The sequence below is a fragment of the Stegostoma tigrinum genome, chromosome 1, assembly GCF_030684315.1.
Source record: "Stegostoma tigrinum isolate sSteTig4 chromosome 1, sSteTig4.hap1, whole genome shotgun sequence".
NCBI lineage: Eukaryota > Metazoa > Chordata > Chondrichthyes > Orectolobiformes > Stegostomatidae > Stegostoma > Stegostoma tigrinum.
Window position 1 is genome coordinate 77,170,296 of NC_081354.1, and position 24,186 is coordinate 77,194,481.

At 39.1% G+C, this 24,186-nt stretch overlaps 1 protein-coding gene across 6 annotated transcripts in view; it reads left to right on the forward strand.

The window, feature by feature from the left end:
* LOC125453416 (septin-11) overlaps positions 1-24,186 on the forward strand; it is an 80,800-nt gene that overhangs the window by 39,762 nt on the left and 16,852 nt on the right. For all 6 annotated transcript variants that reach the window (XR_009445816.1, XR_007247762.2, XM_059646443.1 and 3 more), the window contains exons 5-11: positions 2,856-3,051; positions 3,979-4,165; positions 15,075-15,236; positions 15,779-15,875; positions 17,410-17,578; positions 18,572-18,704; positions 23,858-24,042. Coding sequence is in view for 4 of the 6 variants with exons in the window: in XM_059646443.1 (XP_059502426.1) it covers positions 2,856-3,051; positions 3,979-4,165; positions 15,075-15,236; positions 15,779-15,875; positions 17,410-17,578; positions 18,572-18,704; positions 23,858-24,042 (1,129 nt within the window). In the remaining 2 variants the exon portion in view is untranslated. The remainder of the gene's footprint in view (positions 1-2,855; positions 3,052-3,978; positions 4,166-15,074; positions 15,237-15,778; positions 15,876-17,409; positions 17,579-18,571; positions 18,705-23,857; positions 24,043-24,186) is intronic.

Sequence of the window (24,186 nt, forward strand, 5' to 3'; positions counted from 1 at the left end):
AAACTTGGCTTGAAGCCAACCATGTGATTTGTGTTGCTCTGGGTGAAGCATTTTGTAATTTTGTATGTGTAAATTGCTCATCAGCATTTAAAAGCTCCACATTTGTGTTTGAGGAGAAGAAAGTATGATTTGCAATGTACACTCCTACCTCTGTCTCAGCTGCAACAATGCATCAATCAAAAATTTATTTTTCTGTCTTTCTAAGCAATGGAAATCCCTTGTAACACAGGATCATTTGATTCACAAATTGATTACAGGGGTTTATATTGAAAGTTGAATGCAGTTTGGGGGTGTGGAAACCACCTTGTTGAAATTGCTGAATCCTTGTACCATGATTTGATCACAAGCTCAACAAATTTTATATGAGCACAGTGGTTACTTTGTCAGTAATGTGCTGACACCGCTCATTTGTGAAGTTTCTTCAAATCTTGCTTTTGTAAGAGTAGAATGGTCTCTGTGTTTTGGGCAGGGTGAAGGACCGAAAAGGGAGCAGTGGTTGACCTCCTTATTCCTTTGTATCCATGCACTCTATAATTCTTTAACAATGGGCCCAGGCACAACAGTAAATAAGATAATAAAATGTGAGGCTGGATGAACACAGCAGGCCAAGCAGCATCTCAGGAGCACAAAAGCTGACGTTTCGGGCCTTCGGCCTCTGATGAAGGGTCTAGGCCCGAAAACGTCAGCTTTTGTGCTCCTGAGATGCTGCTTGGCCTGCTGTGTTCATCCAGCCTCACATTTTATTATCTTGGAATTCTCCAGCATCTGCAGTTCCCATTATCTCACAACAGTAAATAAGCACAGGTCCTTTGCATGTTTCTAAAACAGCTATCCATATGTGGTGATTTAGAGGTCAACTTGTGCAATGGCCAGTATGGGAAGTTTTGGATTACTGTGCAGCAGCAGAGCTTGGAGGGAACATTGCAGAGTCATCTTGTATTTTGTTTAATAATGTCTTTTCCTCATGGTGAGGTGCAAATAACTTCCAGGCTTGTATTGTGGATCACTAGAAGTGTAGTGGGAATAAAGAGGAAGATATTTGGTGGCTGCAATCAATTTTATTCATATACGTGAAAGTGACAACACCTAAGAAAACAGTAAAAATACTTGTGGCTTTGTGCATCAGTCTTTAATCACTCTGGGTTTCACTGTACAGAATTGTTTTATTTTCATTTTTTAAAGTTGACAATTTCATAAAAGTGACCAAATAGAGACACTGAAAAGTAAGGTTGAATACTTGAGAAGGAAACTGCAGTTTCTACAAAAGAACTACTTTTTCTAGTGGTAAAACATTACAATAGTAATGTTAATTTTCCTGCAAAATCACAAGGTCAATGCAAATGAGGAAGGCCATTCAACCTATCGTAATTACTCCCTGAAGAAAGATGAAACAGAGACTCACTCATCCACAAATCTTTTGTTTAAAAAAAATGCCATTGATGTTTACAAAACAGAGGGAGTCATTTTGGGTAGTCATTACTGCATCAGCTATTTTACAGAGCAAGTCAGAAATAATATTACTACTCTGCTTTCCCCACCCCTCCAATCTGCTGCCATAACTTCACATGCTTCCTTGCTTCAATTATTTATCCACTTTACCTTAGAGTTACAATGTTCTATCTCAGTGAGTCTCTGGCAGAACATTCCATTCTTCAATCCTCTGTAAATAATATTTTCCTAATCTGTCATTGTTCACTGTGGTTTCACCCCGTCACCCTCTTGCTACTTCCCAAACAGGACAAATGCTCCATCCGTATTGCTCAACAAAGAGTGTAGGAGGACATGTCATAAACAATACCAGGCATACCTAACAATGAGGTGGACCTGGTGAAGTTACAACATAGGACTATCTTTGTCCCAAACAGTGGAAGCAGCAAGTGTTAGAACTAAATGACCGACAACCAATGGATCAGAACTGAGCTCTGTAGTCCTGCAACATCCAATCAGGAATGGTGGTGCACAATTAAACAATTTGCTGGAAGAGAAACCCCCAAAATATACAGATTCAAGGGTTAGCTTTCCTGTGCCATGTAACCCTGATGTAATGCAGACGTGATATTTTGGTGAATTGATTTCAGTATTGGGGCTTAACGCTTTTTACTTTTCTGTATGGCCAAACTGAACAAATCTTTTCAGGATAACAAAGTGTGGAGCTGGATGAACACAGCAGGCCAAGCAGCATCTCAGGAGCACAAAAGCTGACGTTTTGGGCCTAGACCCTTCATCAAAGCTCTCTGATGAAGGGTCTAGGCCCGAAACGTCAGCTTTTGTGCTCCTGAGATGCTGCTTGGCCTGCTGTGTTTATCCAGCTCCACACTTTGTTATCTTGGATTCTCCAGCATCTGCAGTTCCCATTATCTCTGATCTCAAATCTTTTCAGGAACTTCTTTAATACTGTCAGACCATCCCTGGATAATGATCTTACCTCTTGTTGTTCCTTATCCTTGGCAGTTGCCAGTTGACAACTAATGTCGCTAAACCATTACCTATGTTGTTGATTAATAGTCTCATGATAATGCTACTAGGCCATTGCCGCCTCCAAATCAGTTTATTCAAGACTGAAATCAGTACATTTTTGAATGCTGAGGGAATTGCGATGGTGTTTGAATCTGGCATTAGTTTTAACTATAGCTGTTTTCACTTTTACGTGACCATTGAAAATCTCTCTTAATCAAACATCCACTGTGAATATCGGCAAACTAGCTCAAATCGCTGTGAGCTTTTGTGTGTAATTTTTTAAAAATGGCAAAATATAACTCTCCTCACTGTTTCACCAATAATAGATTCAAATGTAACACTTATGAATTAATAGAGTTTTAGCATATTTTATAGCATCATCCTTTAAATATCTTTAGGTGAAACTGGTATTGGCAAATCAACATTAATGGACACATTGTTCAACACTAAATTTGAAAATGCACCAGCCTCTCATACCGAACCCGGTGTTCGATTGAAATCAAGCAGCTATGAACTACAGGAGAGCAATGTACGACTAAAGTTGACCATTGTCGATACAGTAGGATTTGGAGACCAGATAAACAAAGAAGACAGGTCAGTTTTTAATATGATTGTTGTTGAAAATATTGCATTGCGGTTCTCCACCCAACATCAATGATGCAGTAAGCATTTTCAGTACCTTAGATGTTGTTCTTCAAGTGTGGAATTGATATAATGAATTCAAAAAGTAATTTGATCCTGGAGAACAGTAATTTCTAATCTGCACTCATGTCTACTTAGCAGGCTTTTGCCCAGATGCCACTGAGTGGTAATCAGGAGTGAGGCTAGCAATAGGATGCCCTGGATTTTTTTCCTATTTTGTCATTCCTTCTCTTGCTCTCACATTTTCCTCTCCTTTCCTCCATTTTCCCTTTTCTTGCTTGATTTTCTCTTTTCTCTTGCTTTCTTTTTTCTTGTTTTCCTTCCCCATTTCCCTTCTTTGCTTTTCTGACTCCCTCCCATGCTTTCCTTGCTGTTTCTCAATTGTCTTTTAATGGTACCTCTAGTTAGCATGTATATTCAACTTGCACAATTTTCCAGGTGTAGTCTTTACTTTGCTTCAGAATTCTTTACTTTGCTTCGGAATGCTTTACCTATACCTGGGCGACACGCTGGCTCAGTGGTAAGCACAGCTGCCTCCACAGCTCAAGGGACCCAAGTTCGATTCCACCCTTGGGCTATTGCCTGTGTGGAATTTGCACTTGCTCCCCACATCTGTGTGGATTTCCTCCGGGTGCTCCAGTTTCCTCCCACCGTCCAAAGACGTGGATTGGCCATGCTAAATTGCCCATAGTATCCAGGGGTGTGCAGGCTAGGTGGATTAGCCATGGGAAATGTAGGGTTACAGGAATGTCGTAGGGGCATAGATCTGAGTGGGATGCTCTTAGCGTGTGGATTTGATGGACTGAATGGTCTGCTTCTACACTGTAAGGATTCTACGATTCTGTACCTTAAGTAACATACCAATTGTTTGCATTTCAGCTACAAACCTATCGTTGAATATATTGATGCACAGTTTGAAGCCTATCTCCAGGAAGAATTGAAAATCAGGCGTTCCTTTTACAATTACCCTGACTCAAGAATCCACACCTGTCTCTACTTCATTGCGCCCACAGGACATTCGCTGAAATCTCTTGACCTTGTTACTATGAAAAAATTGGATAGCAAGGTAATTATTTGTCAAATCTGTAAAGAAAGTATTAGTCAGCTTTTGAAAGCATAAGGGATTAAATTGACCTTAATTGATCTTATGCTGGTTTGTTCCTGTTGCTTTTTGCAGGTTGAGAAAGGGCATTTGACATACTTGTTTTAAATGTTTGACTCTTAAAGGAGTGAGAGTTTGGTCTTGTCATTTACTGCATTTTAACTTGTACAATGGACTCAGCACTTGAGTAAAAGTAACTAAATGTAAAATTATAAAATTAGCCTGTTTAGTGCTAGTGTTTATTATATAAATGTTGATCACAAGGCATGTAAACTCTATCAAGTACAAGTCTAATTACAACATACTGTAACTTGAGCTAACTTTGGCTTAATATGAGCAAAAGCAACAGGTAGGTGTTAAATATTATCAGTATTTATCAGCAGCACACTTGCTGAAACCCTGAACCATGTCCTAGTTACCTGGACTTAAATATTAAATACTCTTCTGACTAGCTTCTCATTCTACTCTTCACAAGCTCGAGCTCATCCGTAACTTTTCTGCCAGTATCCAAGCTCTTTACCAATCCTGTGATAACAAGGTATAGAGCTGACTGAACTCAGCAGGCTAGGCAGCATCAGAGGACAATAGACAATAGGTGCTGGAGTAGGCCATTTGGCCCTTCGAGTCAGCACCACCATTCATTATGATCATGGCTGATCATCCACAATCAGTATCCTGTTCCTGCCTTATCCCCATAACCCTTGATTCCACTATCTTTAAGAGCTCTATCCATCTCTTTCTTGAAAGTATCCAGAGAGTTGGCCTCCACCACCTTGGGCAGAGCATTCCATATATCCACCAGTCTCTGGGTAAAGAAGCTTTTCCTCAACTCTGTTCTAAATGGCCTACCCCTTATTTTTAAACTGTGTCCTCTGGTTCTGGACTCACCCATCAGCAGAAACTTGCTTCCTGCCTCCAGAGTGCCCAATCCCTTAATAATCTTATGTCTCAATCAAATTCCCTTTCATCCTTCCAAACTCAAGTGTATACAAGCCCAGTCGCTCCAATCGTTCAACGTATGATAGTCCCGCCATTCCGGGAATTGACCTTGCGAACCTATGCTGCACTCCCTCAATAGCAAGAATGTCCTTCCTCAAATTTGGTGACCAAAACTGCACACAATACTCCAGGTGTGGTCTCACCAGGGCCCTGTACAGCTGCAGAAGGACCTGTTTGCTCCTATACTCAATTCCTCTTGTTATGAAGGCCAGCATGCTATTAGCTTTCTTCACTACCTGCTGTACCTGCATGCTTGCTTTCATTGACTGATGTACAAGAACACCTAGATCTCGTTGTGCTTCCCCTTTACCTAACTTGACTCCATTTAAATAGTAATCTGCCTTCCTGTTCTTGCCACCAAAGTGGATAACCACACATTTATCCACATTAAACTGTATCTGCCATGCATCCGTCCACTCACCTAGCCTGTCCAAGTCACCCTGTATTCTCATAACATCCTCCTCTCATTTCACACTGACACCCAGCTTTGTGTCATCAGCAAATTTGCTAATATTACTTTAAATGCCTTCATCTATATCATTAATGTATATCGTAAACAGCTGCAGTCCCAGCACCGAACCTTGTGGTACCCCACTGGTCACCGCCTGCCATTCTGAAAGGGACCCGTTTATCACTACTCTTTGCTTCCTGTCAGTATTTTGTCCCCAATACCTTGTGCCCTAATTTTGTTCACCAATCTCCTATGCGGGACTTAATCAAAGGCTTTCTGAAAATCCAGGTACACTACATCCACTGGTTCTCCCTAATCCATCTTCATAGATAAATCCTCAAAAAATTCCAGAAGATTAGTCCAGCACGATTTCCCCTTCATAAATCCATGCTGACTCTGACTTGTCCTGTTACTGCTATCCAAATGAGTTGTAATTTCATCTTTTATAATTGGCTCCAGCATCTTTCCCACCACTGATGTCAGGCTAACCATTCTATAATTTCCTGTTTTCTCTCTCCCTCCTTTTATCATTTGACTGTTAGAAAGTTCTTATTAAAGATTGTCAAATGTGAATAGTGACAACTTATTTTCCTTCATTTTTGTTTAGGGTAAAGTTACTGCAGATCTGTACTGTTGAGTCAGCTCATTGGAAAGTTCTGTTGTATTTCCGAAAACTCATACTTTCTACCTCACTCCTTTCTCCCTCCACTCCCTGTTTGAAAAAGACATGTTCAACTAGTTTATTACTGAATTTTAAAAAATGCTCAGTTGATAGTCAAGGGTCATGTTGTAATGAATTCTGATGATAGTCTCCTGTCCCTGTTGGGCTCCTGTATATATCGTCTTAAAAAATATCAGGTTGCAATTAGAATCTTTTAAACACAGTTTACAGTCAGAGGAGGAAATCAGCCCATTATTGCCATTTTATAAATTTTTGTTAATCCTCAATTTCTTTATGGCCCTCAACCCACTTTACCATTTTACAATCTTGCTGCAGCTTGCACTTTCTGATCTTTCAATTCTCGGTATCACACCATTCCCACATCCTTCCCAAAGGATAGCAGCCACAGTTAGCCAAGGCTGAACTTGTGTTTTGTAAAGAGCCATTGTAATTCTTTTTGTTTTGTACTTGCCCCTATTTATAAAGCATGGGATCTATTTAACCACATTTTTCACACCTATGCTTCCACCTCCAATGATTTGTGTAAATATTGTAGACCCTCTTCTCTAGAATCCCCTTTAGCATTACATGTTTTTTTAAAGCTCCTCATTATTCTTCCTGCCAAAATGCACCATGTTACTTTCTCTGCATTAAATTCGCTCAGTCTGGATTAGTTCATGCAGTTTGCCAGTCCAGCTATGTTCTTTTGCAGTTTATCACAGTTCACCACACTTTTTTTGTCAGCTGCAAATTTTGAAACTGCACTGTACACCCAAGTCTAGATTATTAATGTATGTCAAGAGAAACTGGGATCTAGTGCTGTCTTCTAGGGAATACCACTGTTCAGTATTATGTTCAGTATGGGAAACAAAGATTCAGAATTGCTTCTTTTCTGTCATTCAGCTCACTTTATATCCATGCTGTTGTTTTTTTTTATTTCAAGGGCTTTGGCTTTGCTAACTGAAATAACTGCACACTGGCCAGTATCCTGTCACCAAGGCACCTTTTATGTATGCACAGTACACTGACTGCGGCCAGATAGCTCGGAGGTAGTCCCCTGAACTGAGGAAATTCTAAATCTGATTATATCGGTCAACCAGGGCTTCCCTGATTTGGTTTGTTAACCTGGGCTAATCAAGGACCTCATAGTCAATGAGGTCCACCTGGGCGCAATCATTGCTTGGTATTTGTATGGCATGAATGCCACTCGCCATTTGTCGGCCCAAGCCCAGATTTTGTCCAGATCTTGTTGCATTTGAACATGGTCTGCTTCAGTATCTGAGGAGTCACAAGTGGTGCTGAACATTCTGATTATCAGCGAATATCCCCACTTTTGACCTTTGTGATGGAAGGAATGTCATAAATGAAGCAAGTAAAGATGGCTGGGCCTAGGACACTACCCTGAAGAACTCCTGCAGAGATGTCCTGGAGCTGAGCAATTGACCTCCATTTTTCTTTGACATTCAGGGAGATATCTCTTTGTGCTCCCTTTCTTCCTTGTCTGAAAAGACCTTTTATCTGAAACATCTCCTTTTATTGAAATTCATTGTTCCATTTCAAATTTGCTCATGAACTTCGATTCCACTTTTATTAGAGCTAGCTCTGTTCTCACCCCACTGAAATTAGCCGTCCACCAATTCAGAATTCTTGCCCTCAAATTCTTGTCCTTTTCTATTGTTAAACAAAATGCTCCCCCATGAATATTGCTAATTCTCTGTGTACAACGATCCTCCTTTTGGTTGTTGCATCCTGGTTTGCAAACCCCTGTCAAAATAGTTACACTCTCTCCAACTGTTCTAGCAAAGATGATGTTATTCCTGTCTCTGAGTTGAAACCTTTCCAGTCTACATAACCCTGTATACATCCAGACTCATTTGACCTGTCTCATTCCTCGAACAAAATCCAGCAATTCCTCCTTCCTTAACTTGAAGTTCTTGAAGCATACTGATGAAGAACTTCTACATACTCTCAAAATGCTTTCTACCCAGTGCTTTACCTGACTATCCCTGTTTATATTAGAACAATTAAATTCCTTCTTATTGAAAAATTTTGCACTTCTGTTATTTCCCTCTGAAGTTAGAATAGAATATCGTTTATTGTCACTTGTACTACAATACAGAAGTACAGGAGTACAGTGAAAAGCTTTTACAATGGTTGCTTTTTAATGGCACGTTCTTAGGTACAGTATTTAGGTACAAGAGGATTAAAGGAAAGCATAAGCACTACTACATAAGCACTAGAGTGAAGGGTTAAAGGTTTTAAATTGCAGTCCGACAACAGCAGTTCAGCATGTGGTGCAGCAATTGCCCTGCATCGCTCCAGCCTCCAGTCCACTCCTTACTGGCACTAAGCAGCAACAAGGGAAGTCGCGCTGTACTGGCATTCGTACCTTGGCCCTACTGTCGCTCCGGGAGCCTGGTCCCATGTCACTCTAGAGACTCTGCCCAGGTATCGCCCTCGGGCTACCTCCTCCCGCTCTCACAGCCGGCCCCTGGGACTCACTGCCTGCACAGTGCTCTGGGGCTGTTTCCCCACATGCTACTGCAGAGCAGTTTGCTGCGCTGCTTGCTGCACTGCTCTGTGGCTTACAGCCCATGTACTGCTCCAGGGCTCATTACCTGCGTGTTCTGGGGTTTAAGGGCTTTCTTCTTCGGAGCTGCTGTTGGCTCCACTGCTGAGGGGAAAGAAGAAGAAAACAGAAGGGAGGAAAAAGAAAGAGAAAAATGGAAAAAGGAGGAAAACAAAGAGACAGAGCAGAGGAGCTCTGACAGGTGCATTCAATTCTGCCACCATCTTGCAAGTTAGTCCTGTGTACCTTTTTTCTTTTACTGGTGGGCTAAAAAATACACCCAGGAGTAACATTGTACCTATACTATTTCTTAAGCCACACTAAATGAATTCTTATCTTGATTCGCTGTAAGAAATTTTCTCTCCTCTACTCTGTAAAATTATCCTAAATGAATACTGCCACCCCTCCTCTCTCCCTTCCTTGCCTGTCTTCCCTAAATACTTTGTATGCAGGAATATTTAGTACCCAGTTCTTTTTTGAGTCAGGTCTCAGTTGTTGCTGCAACATTATATTCCCACATAACTGCAACTCACCAACCTTATGACGTGTTTTGTACATTCATGTAATTAATACGTTCCCCTTACTCCCTTACTCCAACCTCATCTAACTATTTCTTACTGTAGTGCTGTTACTCCTAATACATTTTGTGCTGTTATCCTACTTGTTGTTGTATTCTGGTCCCCAAACTCTGACCGAATTAGTTTAACATCTTCCTGACAAGAGCCTGCAGTTGGACAGTGGTCCTGACTCTGTGAGGTGAAACCAGTCTATGTACCTCACCAAGAGCCTGTTCCAGTGCCCAGGACTTGAACACCCTCTCTCTTGCACAGTGTCTCCAGCCAAGCATTCATCTACTCTGCCAGTTTCTACACGTTAGCATGTGGCACTCGGAATGTTCCAGAGGTTACTGCCTAATAAGGTCCTGGCTTCTAATCTTTCTAGCTTGCTGATGTTGTATCTTTTTCTGTTCTGTAATTGATATTGATATGGAACATGACATTTGGCTGTTCACCCTCCCCTTCAGGGTGATCTGCAGCCACTCAATTACATCCTTGCTCCAGGAAGACAGTGTACAAACTTGGATTTTTCTCTATGGCGACAGAAATACAATGTTGCTCCTCCAGCTGTGGAATACCTTATCACTATATTGCTTTTCCATTCTTCCTCCTTGACTCCATGCAACAACAGAGCCACTCTTGGCACTATAGGTTGCTTCTGGGTGCACTTTCCAGATATCTTGAGCTGTGGGGCGATGCAGAGGATATTCACATAGCTCTAGGCATCATAAATACACTACAGTGATGCCTGTCTTGGGTCACCAATGATCTGACCTAATGGCATGGCTATCCAGATTTCTTTTCAACTGAAGAACTAATTACACTCCTGTACTTGTTGCTTTCCCAGAACATAGTTTTTTTTAATCACCGAGCTATTCACCCAGCCCTCTAGGTTTTACATGTTTTTAGCCCACACACAGGCCAAGGAACCCTAAGAAGCATTGTGCTGATTAATTTCGCATCCCAGCTCCCTGCTTATAGCTCCCCTCTATGTCTGACTATATGGTTATCAACTTCCTTCCTGTTATATTTCTTTCAGTTCAAAAGTTGCCAGGTCAATGGACCAGTATTTCTTCTTAAGCAAATTACAGTTTGTTGTTTTATGATTGATGCAGATTCTAAAAGGTTCCCTAGCCATTTTAAATAAATTATAAATTATCTTTTCTGTACTTCTGGATCAAAGTTAATCACACCTAACCTGTAATGTTCCTCAAAACACTTCTATGTCCTTCCCTGTTTTCAAAAGTCATTCAGTAATCTTTTCAGTCATGCCTATTCTCACTGAGTTCTTTTTTATTTGATTTGAGGTACAGTTGATATAAAAACAAAGTTACTGGAAAAGCTCAGCAATCTGGCAAAATTTGTGAAGGGAAAAAACAGTTAACGTTTCTGGTCTGGTGCCCGTTCATACATATACAGAATATATCTTTCAGTCCTTCTGTGTTCAACTCAGTTCCAAAAACTAAATACAAGATAATAAAATTTTGAAATAATATTTAATTATTTGTGCATTTTAAATAGTATTGAACACCAATTTAGTTTAAATTCCCATCTTTTCCTCAGAACCAGGTCATCGGACCCGAAGTATTAACTCTGTTTTTTCCTTCACAGTTGATGCCAGACCTGCTGAGCTTTTCCAGCAACTTTGTTTTTGTTCCTGATTCGTAGCATCCACAGTTCTTTCGTTTTTTATTTTGTACAACTGCTATATTAGCTTATTAATTCTCACAATGTGCTGGGGCAGCATTTATTGTCCCTTCCTAATTTGCTGTGGAAAAGTTGGTGGTGTGCTGCCTCTTGTATCTCTGCAGTTCATGTGCTGTAGGTACATCTCACAATGCTATTCAAAAGGGAGTTCCAGGATTTTGACACAGCAACAATAAATGAACAGTAATATATTTCTAATTATGGATGATGTGTGGCTTGAAAGAGAACTTGCAGGTGGTGTTCAAATGTATCTGTTGCTCCCGTCTTTCTAGATGGTGGAGTTTGGAAAGTGCTGTTAGAGGAGCCTTTAGTGACTTGTTGCCAGTGCATCTTGTAGATGGTACACTTTGTTACTATGTGCATTGTTGGTATAAGGAGTGAGTATTTAAAGTTTTGGATGGAGTGCCAATCAAGCATTTGCTTTGAAGTGGTTGTTGTTGAGCTTCGTGACCTTTGTTGAAGCTGCATTTGTCCAGTTAAGCGGAGAGTTTTCAGTCATTATCCTGACTTGTGCCTTGTAAGTAGGCTTTGGCAGTCAGGAGGTGATCACAGCTTCTGAACTGCTGTTTTGTAGCCATGTTTTTTTAATGGTTGATCCAGTTCTGTTTCTGATCAAAGGTAAGCCTTCACAGTGTTCATCGTGAGGAATTCAGCAATGGTCAAGAGACAATGGTTGGATTCTTCTACGTTGAAGTTGCTGATTGCTTGATTTTTGTATGGGGTGAATGTTACTTGCCATTTAGCCCAGTGCTGAAAGTTATCCAGGTCTGGCTGCATTTATACATGGATTGTTTCAGTGTCTGCAGAGTTGTGAACGGTAGTGAACGTTGTGCAGTCATCAGCAAACATCCACAACTCTGACCTTATGATGAAGTTCATTGAAGTAGCTGAAGATGGTCGGACCTAGAACATTGTCCTGCAGAAACCTGTGCTCTTGTAGCACCGTGGAAGTGTCCCTACTTCAGAGCTAAAAGAGGTGTGTTCCAGATGTGTGGAATAGATTTTAAATTCTATACTCTGAGAAACTCCTACTGGGATGATTCACCTCCATCATTCTAGCTGCCAAGTATGACTCAAACCAGCAGAGACTTTTGCCCCTGATTTCCATTAACTCCAGGTTTGCTGAGCTCCTTGATGCCACACTCGGGCAAGTCACTAGTGCTTTGTCAAGGGTAATTATCCTTACTTCTCCTTTTTAAAGTCCTTCTTGTTCCTCTTTTCCATTTTTGTTTCCAGAAGATGCTGTTATTCGGTTTGTTTTGATGAAGATTGAAAATAAATTTTAAGATGCAATAAACTGCACATAATTTCCTGAGTAGAAAAACATCTACAAGTTAGCTTTCTGGTTAACCTGTGCTTACAGGATTATCACAAGATGAACGGTCTTTAAGTTTCCATTTATTATATAGAGTTGTTTTCTAGATCTATAAATTCAAATCAGCTTGTTTAAAGAAGTTAGCTCAATGTGTTGGGATAATTCATTTCCTGTTGCAAATCTCATACTGTTTTTATTTCCTGTGGCATGCTTCCTCTTCATTCCTTTCAGTGTTGTTGAAAGGATGCAGACACTGTTTTTACTGTTACAGCTACTTAAAAGGAAGTAGAATTTTTTTTAAAAAGTGAGATCATTGTTTAGTACATCATTTTGAACAAACGAATAAAGGATTGTTTCCTGGATTTTCATTAAAAATGTGAACCAAATAGCTGGGATCCCATCTTTAAATTCACAATCTTTGCTGACTACACACACTTATAAACATCATGAGAAATGGTGGAAATATATACTCTGTCTGCCTCTGCAAAACTAAAATTGTCGTTGAAGTCTTTTCCACTTCATGATCCAGGTTACATTATGTTTCTATTCCCTTATGCCAAGTACTGCAACACCAGTTTGAAGAGCTCTGATATCCTGGCACCTTTACTAACAATTTCATTTCATAACCTCAGATTTTTACATCAGCTGTTACTTAATACACGTACAAAAGTAAATACTTCTATATGTTTCCTCCTTTGTTTCTAGTCAGTTGATTATTTTCTGAATTTTGTTCACCAATGATACAGTTGACGTTTATCTCTGAAATTGACATCTGCGAATCCAAATAAGTCTCACTTGTTTTTGACAATGTTTAGCACAAGTATCTAATCAGGTAGAGTGATATATTTTGAAATAGAAAGGAAAAGATAATGGAACCAGGAATAACTTCTGAAAATTGAAAAGAATTTTTCAACTTGCACAATGTTAACAATTCATTACTCCAGCCTTGTATTCAAGTATAAGCGTATAAGCAAGAGTAGACTGTGTGGCCTATTGAGAATCTACTGCAGCATTTATAACAAGTATGATTGAACTTTAAATGCAACTTTAATTTCTTGGCTTATCATGTATCACTTCATTGATTTCCTTTTGTTGTCCAACTATATTATTCAATCGATGAAATAACACAACCTTGGGGATGAATAATTCCAAATGCTCTCAATTCTGTATATAGAATCATAGGATCCCTACAGTATGGAGCAGGTCATTCGTCCATCGAGCCCACACTGACTCCTGTGATGAGCAACTCACCCCTCTACTCTGTCCCTGGGACCCTGCATGTTCGATGGCTAATCCACCTAGCCTGCACATCCTCTGACACCATAGGCAATTTAGCATGGCTAATCCATCTAACCAGCACATCTTTGAACTGTGGGAGGAAACCAGAACACCCAGAGGAAATACATGCAGACATGGGGAGAAAGTGCAAACTCTACATAGGCAGTTACCTGAGCGTAACTGAACACAGGTGCCTTATGTTGTGAGGCTGCAGCGCTAACCATTGAGTCATCATGCCACCCCTAAGTGAAAACACTTATTTTCCCCTGTGTCTTAAATGACCTATGCTGAGATTATATTCCCCAGTTCTTCAGCCAGGGGTAAACACCCCCAGCATCTGCCCTGTTTATTTAACAATAATACATTTAAAGTAGAACACTTCTCATTCTCCTAAACTCAGCAACATATGGGCCCACTACCTGATGCTGCTTAATTTAGTAATGAATTTCCTCTTCTATAAGTTAGACTTTATTTTTTTTGAGTATATAGACACCATTTTCTTTAGAAATCATGATGCAGCCTCTGGCTTGAGAGTGAACTCCAAACATACCTTGTATTTGGTTTAGAAATTGTACTTAAATGATAGTTGAAAAGATGAAAGCATTAAGAATGTAATCTACAATTAAGTTGTAGGCACACTTGATGTACATTGTTCTATCTTTATATGTGTTTTATTGTCCTGCATCAATCAAAAATATTTGATGTGTTTCTTGTTTCTCCTTCTCACATTAAATCCTTTCATAAACTGCCTTGGAGTAAAATGATTCCTGACACCTTAATGTAGAATTAGGTGATCATAGCTAACTAACTTCTCTGTCTACAATCTCTGACCTGATTAAATTAAACTTAATGTTTTCCATGTGTGTTTGCAGTTGACATACAGGCACAAAGCTTGCTCTTTCATTGCAGCAATAAAATTGCTGAAATGGAAGGGAATTGGTGCTGGACAATGAGCTGAGGGCCCTCAAAGCATCATAAAATAACAATGAGAGGACAATAAGGCCATTTTGGCCTGTGACACCATTTAATATGATTATAGTTGATCTACTTCAATTCCACTTACCAAATTGTTCCTCATTTCTCTTGATTCCTTTAGAGCAAAATTTTTCTTTTTCTATCTTTGAGACAAATACTTGCAGCATTGTAATGTACCGATAACGCGCATGAGTTTATGCAAATGAGCTGTAAGTGACATCCTTGGTCAGTTTATTGTCATTAATGTCGATCAGAACTGCATCTCTTTTTATGCTGTTCCAATTTTTTAGCCTACAGAACTCGGGATGTGGCCTTTGACCAAACAAGGCATACAAGAACTGATGTATTTTTATTTTTGCAGGTGAATATAATCCCTATAATTGCTAAAGCAGACACAATCTCCAAGAGCGAATTACATAAATTCAAGATCAAAATCATGAGTGAATTAGTCAGTAATGGTGTGCAGATTTACCAGTTCCCAACAGATGATGAAACTGTTGCTGAGATCAATTCAACAATGAATGTAAGTTGTAATTACTTGTGGCAGGGACTATATTTTCTTTTTTGATATTTCATTTACTTTGTAAGTTTACACTTTTTGGATATCTAATTTGTAATGCAGTATGCTTGGGTGCATGTTAATGCACTGCTTTTTTTAAACAATCATGAAATCTTATTATAATAAATGTATTCGGTTTCAGGGTTGTAATACCATTTTGGCATTCTAATTTCAGAAGCAGGGAGTCCTTTGGGACAAGCACTAATATTTTGAACTTCACTACCTTTGCTTAAAGAAATAAATGTTTTCTGTTTACAGTACTCAAGTATCCTTGAATATTGCATTTTAAAATTGATGCATTTTATATTTCAAAATTAGGCATTGTAGTAAAATTTTGTCCTTTTTATAGATTATATATTTTCAGTGCTGATTGTTCAAATTAAAAAACGTGCTCCATGTCAAAGAAAGTATTGACCTTACAATGGAGATTCTGGTAGAGTGCACCGTTACAGTTTCACTCTGGTGACTAATACAGGAAGAGCACATTTCTTTTTTTTTGTCTCCAGGGTCATCTTCCATTTGCAGTTGTTGGCAGCACTGAAGAAATAAAGATTGGTAATAAAATGGCGAAAGCTCGGCAGTATCCCTGGGGAGTTGTACAGGGTATGTTTGAGGAGGACGCATTTTTTTTGGATCTGTCCTTACCATATTTCATGTGTTTAATGGTTGAAAGAACAATTGTGAGATTTCCAAGCAATTTCTTTGTGACAATTGATTGAAACAAAGCACTTTCCATCTATCTTTTGAATTTTGCTAAACAATTGGTATTCAATGCACTGCACTTTAACAGACATAATCAATTCATTGTACTTTTAAAATGGGTTAGTTTGTTTTGCTATTTTTCAAACTAAAAATAATTCTGGTGGATACAATGGTAGGTATTCGTTGCTGTAATACCACTGAATTATGCCAATTGGATCACAATAGTCTTCCCATATTGCTGCTTAATTCAGACATTGACCTGACAAGGCCGATAAAAGTACTTACCAAGCTGGGATTTGGGTTCCCCACGAGTACATTATGCATATCATGGAGATAATTTCAAAAAATCTCTTAAGGATAGAGCTTTTATCCATTCCAGTAAACCTTTAATTCCCTTTTTTTGATAAAGATGTTTTTATTTCATAGTTTTTGATAAATCCTTTTTTTTACTGATGTAAGCTATTAGTCAAAACACATCTACATTCCTCAATGCCTGCAACTGGCAGATTTGAGGTAAAACGGTAATCTGAAACCGTATGTAGTGTACCATGTACACAACAGTTAAACCTATGCTTAACATTAATTTTACGTAAGCAGAACATGTCAGGTCTGGAAAACGTTATATAATTCACTTTTTGCATGTTCTCCAGTGTTCATACTGAACGGGATGATAGTACTGAATCAAGTAACACTGAACCAGGTTATAGTACTGTACTACACAGGACTATAAAATTGAACTTGTTAGTATAATGATTCTATAGAGTGGATGATGATTTATGTCCAAAAGAAAAACTTTAGATTCTGGTAATTTTGCATCATTGTATTGGTGAATCAAGCCTACATTGCTTTTCAGCACCTGAAACTAGATTTGAAATACTTCTTTCTGAAAAAGATGCATGGTGGTCGTAAAAATCGTTAATTCCTTTCAGGATAAATTATAACAGTTAAACCTCCATGCTTTTAAAAAAAACTTCCTATAAATGAAATAGGAAGAGAAATGGTATGTCTGGGCATGATGTTTATGGAAATAGTTTTCATGATACATGATTATTTTGTGGACTATAGCAAATATGTTGGGGAAAATTAGCACCCTTGATGCCAATGGTTGCACTACTTCATGTCATTTTAAAACAGGTGCCATCAGTTGCACATAAACACAATTTTTAAATTAATGTGCAAGTTTTTAAAATGCTGCAATGCTCCACTTGCCAGCACTGCTCTCTTCTTGGACTGCAGTGGTCAAGTACTTTTAAAGCTATTGACATGGTACAAGTGTAGAAGGAAAGTGTCCCTCAGTTAGTCATCACTGATTTGTGGAAATGTTAAAGAACTTTGAAATTTTTTATACTTCAGGTTTTGTTGAAAGAATGCAGTAAATGACAAGAAAAAATGTTTTCCCTTTTTTCCTTTCATGGGGAAATGAATGACTTTATAGTGGAGAATGAAAGCCACTGTGACTTTGTAAAGCTCCGCGAAATGTTAATTCGTGTAAATATGGAAGATCTGAGGGAGCAAACACATGCACGTCATTATGAACTGTACAGACGCTGTAAACTGGAGGAAATGGGATTTAAAGACACGGATCCAGACAGCAAACCATTCAGGTACAGAATGGATTTTAAAGTTTTTGGCATTTGATCCTTCAGCAAGGATGATGCTGTTTACATTTTGAGCAAAGCATTGATATTTTTCCTATTTAAAATCAAAATGTATTGTATAGTGTTGATTTATTGAAAACTAGTGGAATAAAAGTTCGTTTTTTTAATGTCCTGTCAGCCCCTGGTTTATTATGATGAATTTTAAAATTTGAGACATCTGCCATATCTGTCTCTGTGGTTTTACGATGGTTTAATATCAAGTTTATAGAGTAGGGAGGCCCCGGTTGAATGCACATCCAATCTTCATTCATTGAAGTCAAATTTGGGGGCTGTGTAGTGACTTCTTCAGAGACCCTGAACTAGAGAGGGAGAAATTGATTTGTTATTCTGATCATATTTATTAATGCTTGTCTTTTATTACATATGAGTTTGGGCATTAGACAAATAAGGATCGTATTCAACAGTGGTACCCTCTCCAATCACATTGTTTATTTAAACTTGGGTTGTAATTGTAAAATATTTCCATGACTTGTGAACCGATGTGGAATGTAGAGTTACAAAAGACAGTAAATACATTTCAAATATGAGTTTAATTGAATTGGATTAATTTTATGCCTGGGTTTGATTGGCTAATGCAAAATGAGCAGAACAAATGGAAATCAGAGAGCTCAAGTCTCCAGTGTGCCTTATTTCCATCCATTGAATATAATGTATAATATTTTATGCTGTAGCTATTTAGAAATACACTTGGTTATTTTTGTATCAATTAGAGTACAATATTTCAATTTAATTTGAAAATTGTTGCATTTATCATTACATTTGGTGGCAATGGCTGTTTATATTTATAATGGATAAAAGCTATATTTTAACCCCTCAGTATGGGACAGAGCCCAAGAGAAATCATGTTCCTTTTCTGGGAAAACACATGTTTGTATTTTAGGGAATGTTTAGACAGAAGTACAGTTTGGCCCTTGTGTTTTATTTGTTCTATTGCCTTAGCTTGCAGGAGACCTATGAAGCAAAAAGAAATGAATTTTTGACTGAGCTGCAGAAAAAAGAAGAAGACATGAGACAGATGTTCGTCATGAGAGTGAAAGAGAAGGAATCTGAGCTGAAAGAAGCTGAAAAAGAGGTAGAATTCCACTTCCACTGAATTAAACATTTTGGGAGGAATTTATCACTGATATGCAATTCCAATGATGTAACCTAAAATATGATCCGCTTCCTTTCTCTTTCTTTTGTATTCATGCGAGGAAATAGACAATTAAAATGGGGCATCAAGGCAGGGTGCTGGATTCATGTTATTGTTTCAATGAGTTTGAGCCCCATCACTGCCAAAATTCCAGCCTGTTTTGGGTTATTCAGATTGTTATTTTGGGTGCACAATGTCGGTTCCAATTTAGTGTGTCGCATAAGTTTCTCTCGAGTGGTGTAGCGGTAATGTCACTGAATTAATAATCCAAACTCCCCAGCTTAATGTTCGCTGGGGATAAACTTGAAGCGGAAGAGGAGGGACCCGGTTATGGTCCTCCATGTTGGTACTAATGACATTGATAGAACTGGAAAGAATGTTCTGCTGAAAGATTTTTGAACAGTTAGGAACTAAATTAGAATGCAGAACTTCCAAGGTAAAGACCTTAGTTTTACTACCTGAGCCATGGACAAACTGACATAGAGGAAATAAAGTCAAGGCATTAACTGTGGCTCATAAGATTGCAGTGGGCGTGGAATGGGTTTCAGCGTGTGGGGCACTGACACTAGTCCTCAAATAGAGGATGTCTGGTCAGATTAGATGCGCTTCACTTGAACCGTATTGGGACCGGTTTCCTGATGAATCAGATAACTGAGCTGTAGAGGGGGTTTTAGACTAATTGGGATATGGACGGGGGCTGGTGTTCCGAAGAAGGGATACAAGGGCTTGCAAAGCAAAAGGATATGTTAGTGTGGTAGGGTAAATATTGGATAATGATAGGCAGGGTGGGACAATACGGGATAGAGTGAAGAAGCATTTTGAAATGGCAGTAAATGGTCAATGGAGGTAAAAAGGCAAGATTGTTGGCTCTTTTTATTCAAATGCACAAGATATTTGGAACTAAATAAATCAACTAATGGCACGGTAGAGGTTAATGGATATGATCTTATAGTCATTACAAAGAAATGGTTATAAGGAGATCAAAGCTTGGAACTAAATATTCAGAGGTATGCCATTTTTCAAGAGGGTAGGGAATGGAAGGGTAGGTAGCTTTGTTAGTACAAGATGGAATGAGAATCAGGGCAAGAATTGATCTTGGATTGAATGAGGTAGAATCCATTTGCGTGGAGGTAATCAGTAAGGGGAAGAAGACACATAGTAGTCTACAGCACTACCACCCCTCACGTAAAACAGCTGCTTTATAAAACAGAGATTAAATCAGGAGTTAATGAGGATAAGTGAAAAGGCAATACGCTAATCATGGGTGATTTTGATCTTCTGGTAGATTAGGAAAATCAATTTGGCAGAGATAGCCAGAGAAGAATTTATCGAGTGTATTTGGGTATTTCCTAGAACTATATGTTGTGAATCCACCCAGGGATCAGGCTGTTTTGGATTTGATTGTGTAATGCAGCAAATTTAATAAATTATGTCACAGTGAAAGATCTCCTCGGGCGAATTTGCCAGTTAGTTTGAATGTGAGAAATGTGAGTAGGAAACAAATGAGCTAAACTTAAATAAAAATAATTACATAGTTGCAGAGTTGGCTGGAGTGAACTTAGGAAGGAGCTTAACAAAAAAGACAATTAAGAAACAATGGCAGACATAAAATAGTTCACAAATCACATCAAAGTTTACATTCCAGAGAGGGGATAAACCAACCATAGCTAACCAAAGAAATTAAGAAAGCAAAAAACAAGTGAAGTGGCAAAAAATAGTTGTGAACAAGAGGATTAGGAAAGTTTTAAAAGCCCAGCTAAAGATAACCAAAAAATAAAACCGGGAGAAAATAAACTGAACAGGTAAACTAGCAAATAATATAAAAACAGATAGTAACGGCTTCTTTAAATATGTAAGAAAGAAGAGTGATACTGAAGTGAACGTAGGCCCTTGGAGAACGATGCTGCAAAATAATAAGTTATTTGGGAAATGGCTGAAGAGTTGTAGCAATCTTCACAGTTGACAATACCAAAAGTACCAAATAATCATTGGGGGAGAAAATAAATACAACAGCTATCACCTGTAAAGAAGATAAAGGAAATCATGGAACTAAAGGCTATTAAGTACCCCGGACCGGACGGGTTGCATCCTAGGAATTTAAAGTAGATAGTGGATCACTGGTAGTAATCTTTAAAGAATTCCTAGATTCTGGAAAAGTTTTAAAGAATAGGAAAACTGCCAATACAACACCCTTATGCAGAAAAGAAGTTGGGAAAACGTTAAACTCTAACCTAAAGAATATAATAGCAGAACATTCAGAAATACATATAATCAAGCAGATTCTACATTAGGAGAAAATCATACTTGATGAATTTATTTGAATGCTTTTGAGGAAATACCAAGCAAGATAGATATGGGGGAACCAGTAAATTTAATGTATTTTGGATTTCCAAAAGGCACTTAGAAAGGTATTGCATGTAAGTCACATTATTGAGAAAACAGCCCATGGTGTCAGTGGTGGCACAGTAGAATGGATAGAGGATTGGCTAACTAATAGAATACAGAGGGTTGGGATAAGGGTGTCATTTTCAGGTTGGTATCCTGTAATTAATGGAGTTCCAGAGGGATCATGACTTCTGCCAATTTTGGGGACAGCACAATGGCACAGTGGTTAGCACAGCTGCCTCACAGCACAAGGGATCTGGGTTCAGTTCCACCTTTAGGCACCTGCCTGTGTGAAGTTTGCACATTCTCCCTCTGTCTGCATGGGTTTTGTCCAGGTGTTAGTGTTTCATCCCAAAGTCCAAAGTAGTGCAGATTAGATGGGTTGGCCATGCTAAATTGCCTATAGTGTCCAGGGATGTGCAGGTTGGGTGGATTAGCCATGGGAAATACAGGGCTACGGGGATAGGGCAGGGGAGTGGGTCTGGGTTGGATGCTGTTTGGCGGGTCAGTGCAGACTCATTGGGCTGAGTGGTCTGCTTCGACACTGTAGGGATTCTGATTCTAACTCCATTACCATTAACATAAGATTTGAGAACACATAAGTGGCACAGTGATTTTTGTACATGTAAATTTCACTTAAATATTTCACATTACATTATTTTTTATTTTATTAACGTGTGTCGTTATCTGTTGTGCACAGCTTAATCTGAGAAGTCAATGTACTTGCACACCACCTAGCTGACACACACCTTAATGGTTATGAGGAGTTGAGGACTTTTCTATGGAAGAAACAAAAATGTGTTTTATTTTTATTCATTCTTTACTGAATGTTCATGCTTGTGTCCAATGTTTTACTTACCTCTCAGTGGGGACAAGGCTGATCTTACAGGATCAGCTGGCCCTCCTTTCTGTGCATTGAATGTAGACAGTGTTCTTTGCCTTCTTGACAGGCATCATTGAAATGTTGTAGGTCAGAGGTCAAGGCACTATTAAGGTTTTGCCAGCCTGAAATGAACACTCATTTGGCTAGTACTGTCATCATCCTTGTACAGACAATCCTCTCTTCAGGCCACTAATATTTTCCCTTGTCCAGACTTGCTATACCTATGTAGCAGGATACAGACCTTTCCCACTTCACTCATCACCTGGATCCCACTTATACTCCTCCAAACCCCTGACCCCACTCCATATCACCCTCCTGAAAGCTGAGCAATCCTTGCTGTTTCTGAGATTCCATGTGAGCTGCCATTGTCCCATTCTCCTTCCTTGCGCTGGGGAATTTAAGAATGCAAGCCCCAACACATTGCTGACTTTCACCTTCATCTCGTACATTGGGAAATTGACACTGAGGCAAAGTGTGAAATTTCAGTCAGTCAGCCTGTACACTGCCGCTCTTCTCTCAACTTTAATTCTCCCCAATGATATTAGATCGTCCATATTCCTGTGGTACAGCTCCAATCTGCAGGACTTTGTCTGAAAGAGGGGCACTTAGCAACAGTTAATGTGAGGAACTGGTTGAAAAGCAAGGCAATGTTTTCTTCATGTTATGAATGTCATTAGAAATGAGTTGATCTTTGTAGTATTAAACCCAAGGGATTGCAATCAAGGACACTGTAAAGGGCCGAGGGGCAAAAGGAATGATTATGTATTGAACTGGGGCGTGGGGGAGAGGAAGATGGGGAGAGGAGGACTCAGGCAGAGGATGAAGTGGGACAGGAGAAGAGAATGGATAGGGAAGACTGGGAAGAGTACAGGGAATGGAATGGGAATGACGGAGAGGAAGGCAAAGAATAAAATGTTTCTCAGTAGGTTTGTGAGAGTTATCCAATCACACATTTCTGTGAGTGACCAGGTATCTGAAGACAAAATATTGTCCCTTAGGGAGACGGGATGATTTATTACTCTGTACTTGGGCCATGTCGCTTGAGAGGTTGTTGTAATTTATCTGGCTGAGACAGGTTGTTAGGAATTTGAAGGTTGACAGCCTCTCGGGTGCGCTGCTTTGTCCTGAATGGTGTTGAGTTTCTTGAGTGATGTTGGAGCTGCACCCATCCAGGTAAGTGAAGAGTATTCAGTCACACTCCTGATGTGTGCTTGTGGACAGAATTTGGGAATCAGGAGGAGAGCTTACAGCTACAGCATTTTTATATGACTAGTCTAATTAAGTTTCTGGTTAATCTTCCGTAATGGTGTAGAGGTCATCAAAATATTTTTACAACAATATATTTTTACAACAATCAATAGTAGTTCTATGGCTACTGTTACTGAAACTGGTTTCAAAACATATGCATTTTTCCAAAAGTTAGGAGGCAGTGAGATTATGACGTTCCTGTGTCTGAAAGTTATCCTATATCTGATAGTAATTGCTGTGGCAACAAGATATCCTTCAAATGTGATGCCTCATCCACCGAGGTTTTTTCAGATACAGGCAGTTAACTGCCTAGTTTACAGGCAGAGAAGGTCTCCTTGGATGAGAAGTGCTCATCACCTGTGGGTTCATGCTATATCATGAAATGCCTCTTTCAGGAGCCAAGGAAGAAAAACCTGATTTTTTTTTGAAAAAGAGGTAAACCTAATAACTACCAACTTTTTACAACTCCAGACTTGAGATGAGGGCGATTTTTGCATTGTCACATATGTTCATTTGCTTGGTTGGATGAGTGAAGTAGACTTGAGTTGGAACTGAGTGGTGTGTTGTGTGTTCTCAGCTTCACGAAAAGTTTGATCACCTGAAGAAGACCCATCAAGATGAGAAGAAGAAACTTGAAGATAAGAAGAAAGATCTAGAGGAAGAAATGAATGCATTCAACAAGAGGAAAGCAGCGACTCAGCTGCTCCAATCACAGGCTCAGCAAGCTTCCCAGACCACCAAGAAGGACAAGGATAAGAAGAAGTATGTTCATTTTCAATGTATTTTTAATGTTCTCTTTTCCTTTCATAAATATATCCTTATCCAGCGATCTCCTGATCTGGTTTTAATGTTCACGAAGAAGGACGAGAAAGGAAAGAAAAGCGACGCTTGGGTATTAAATGGTTG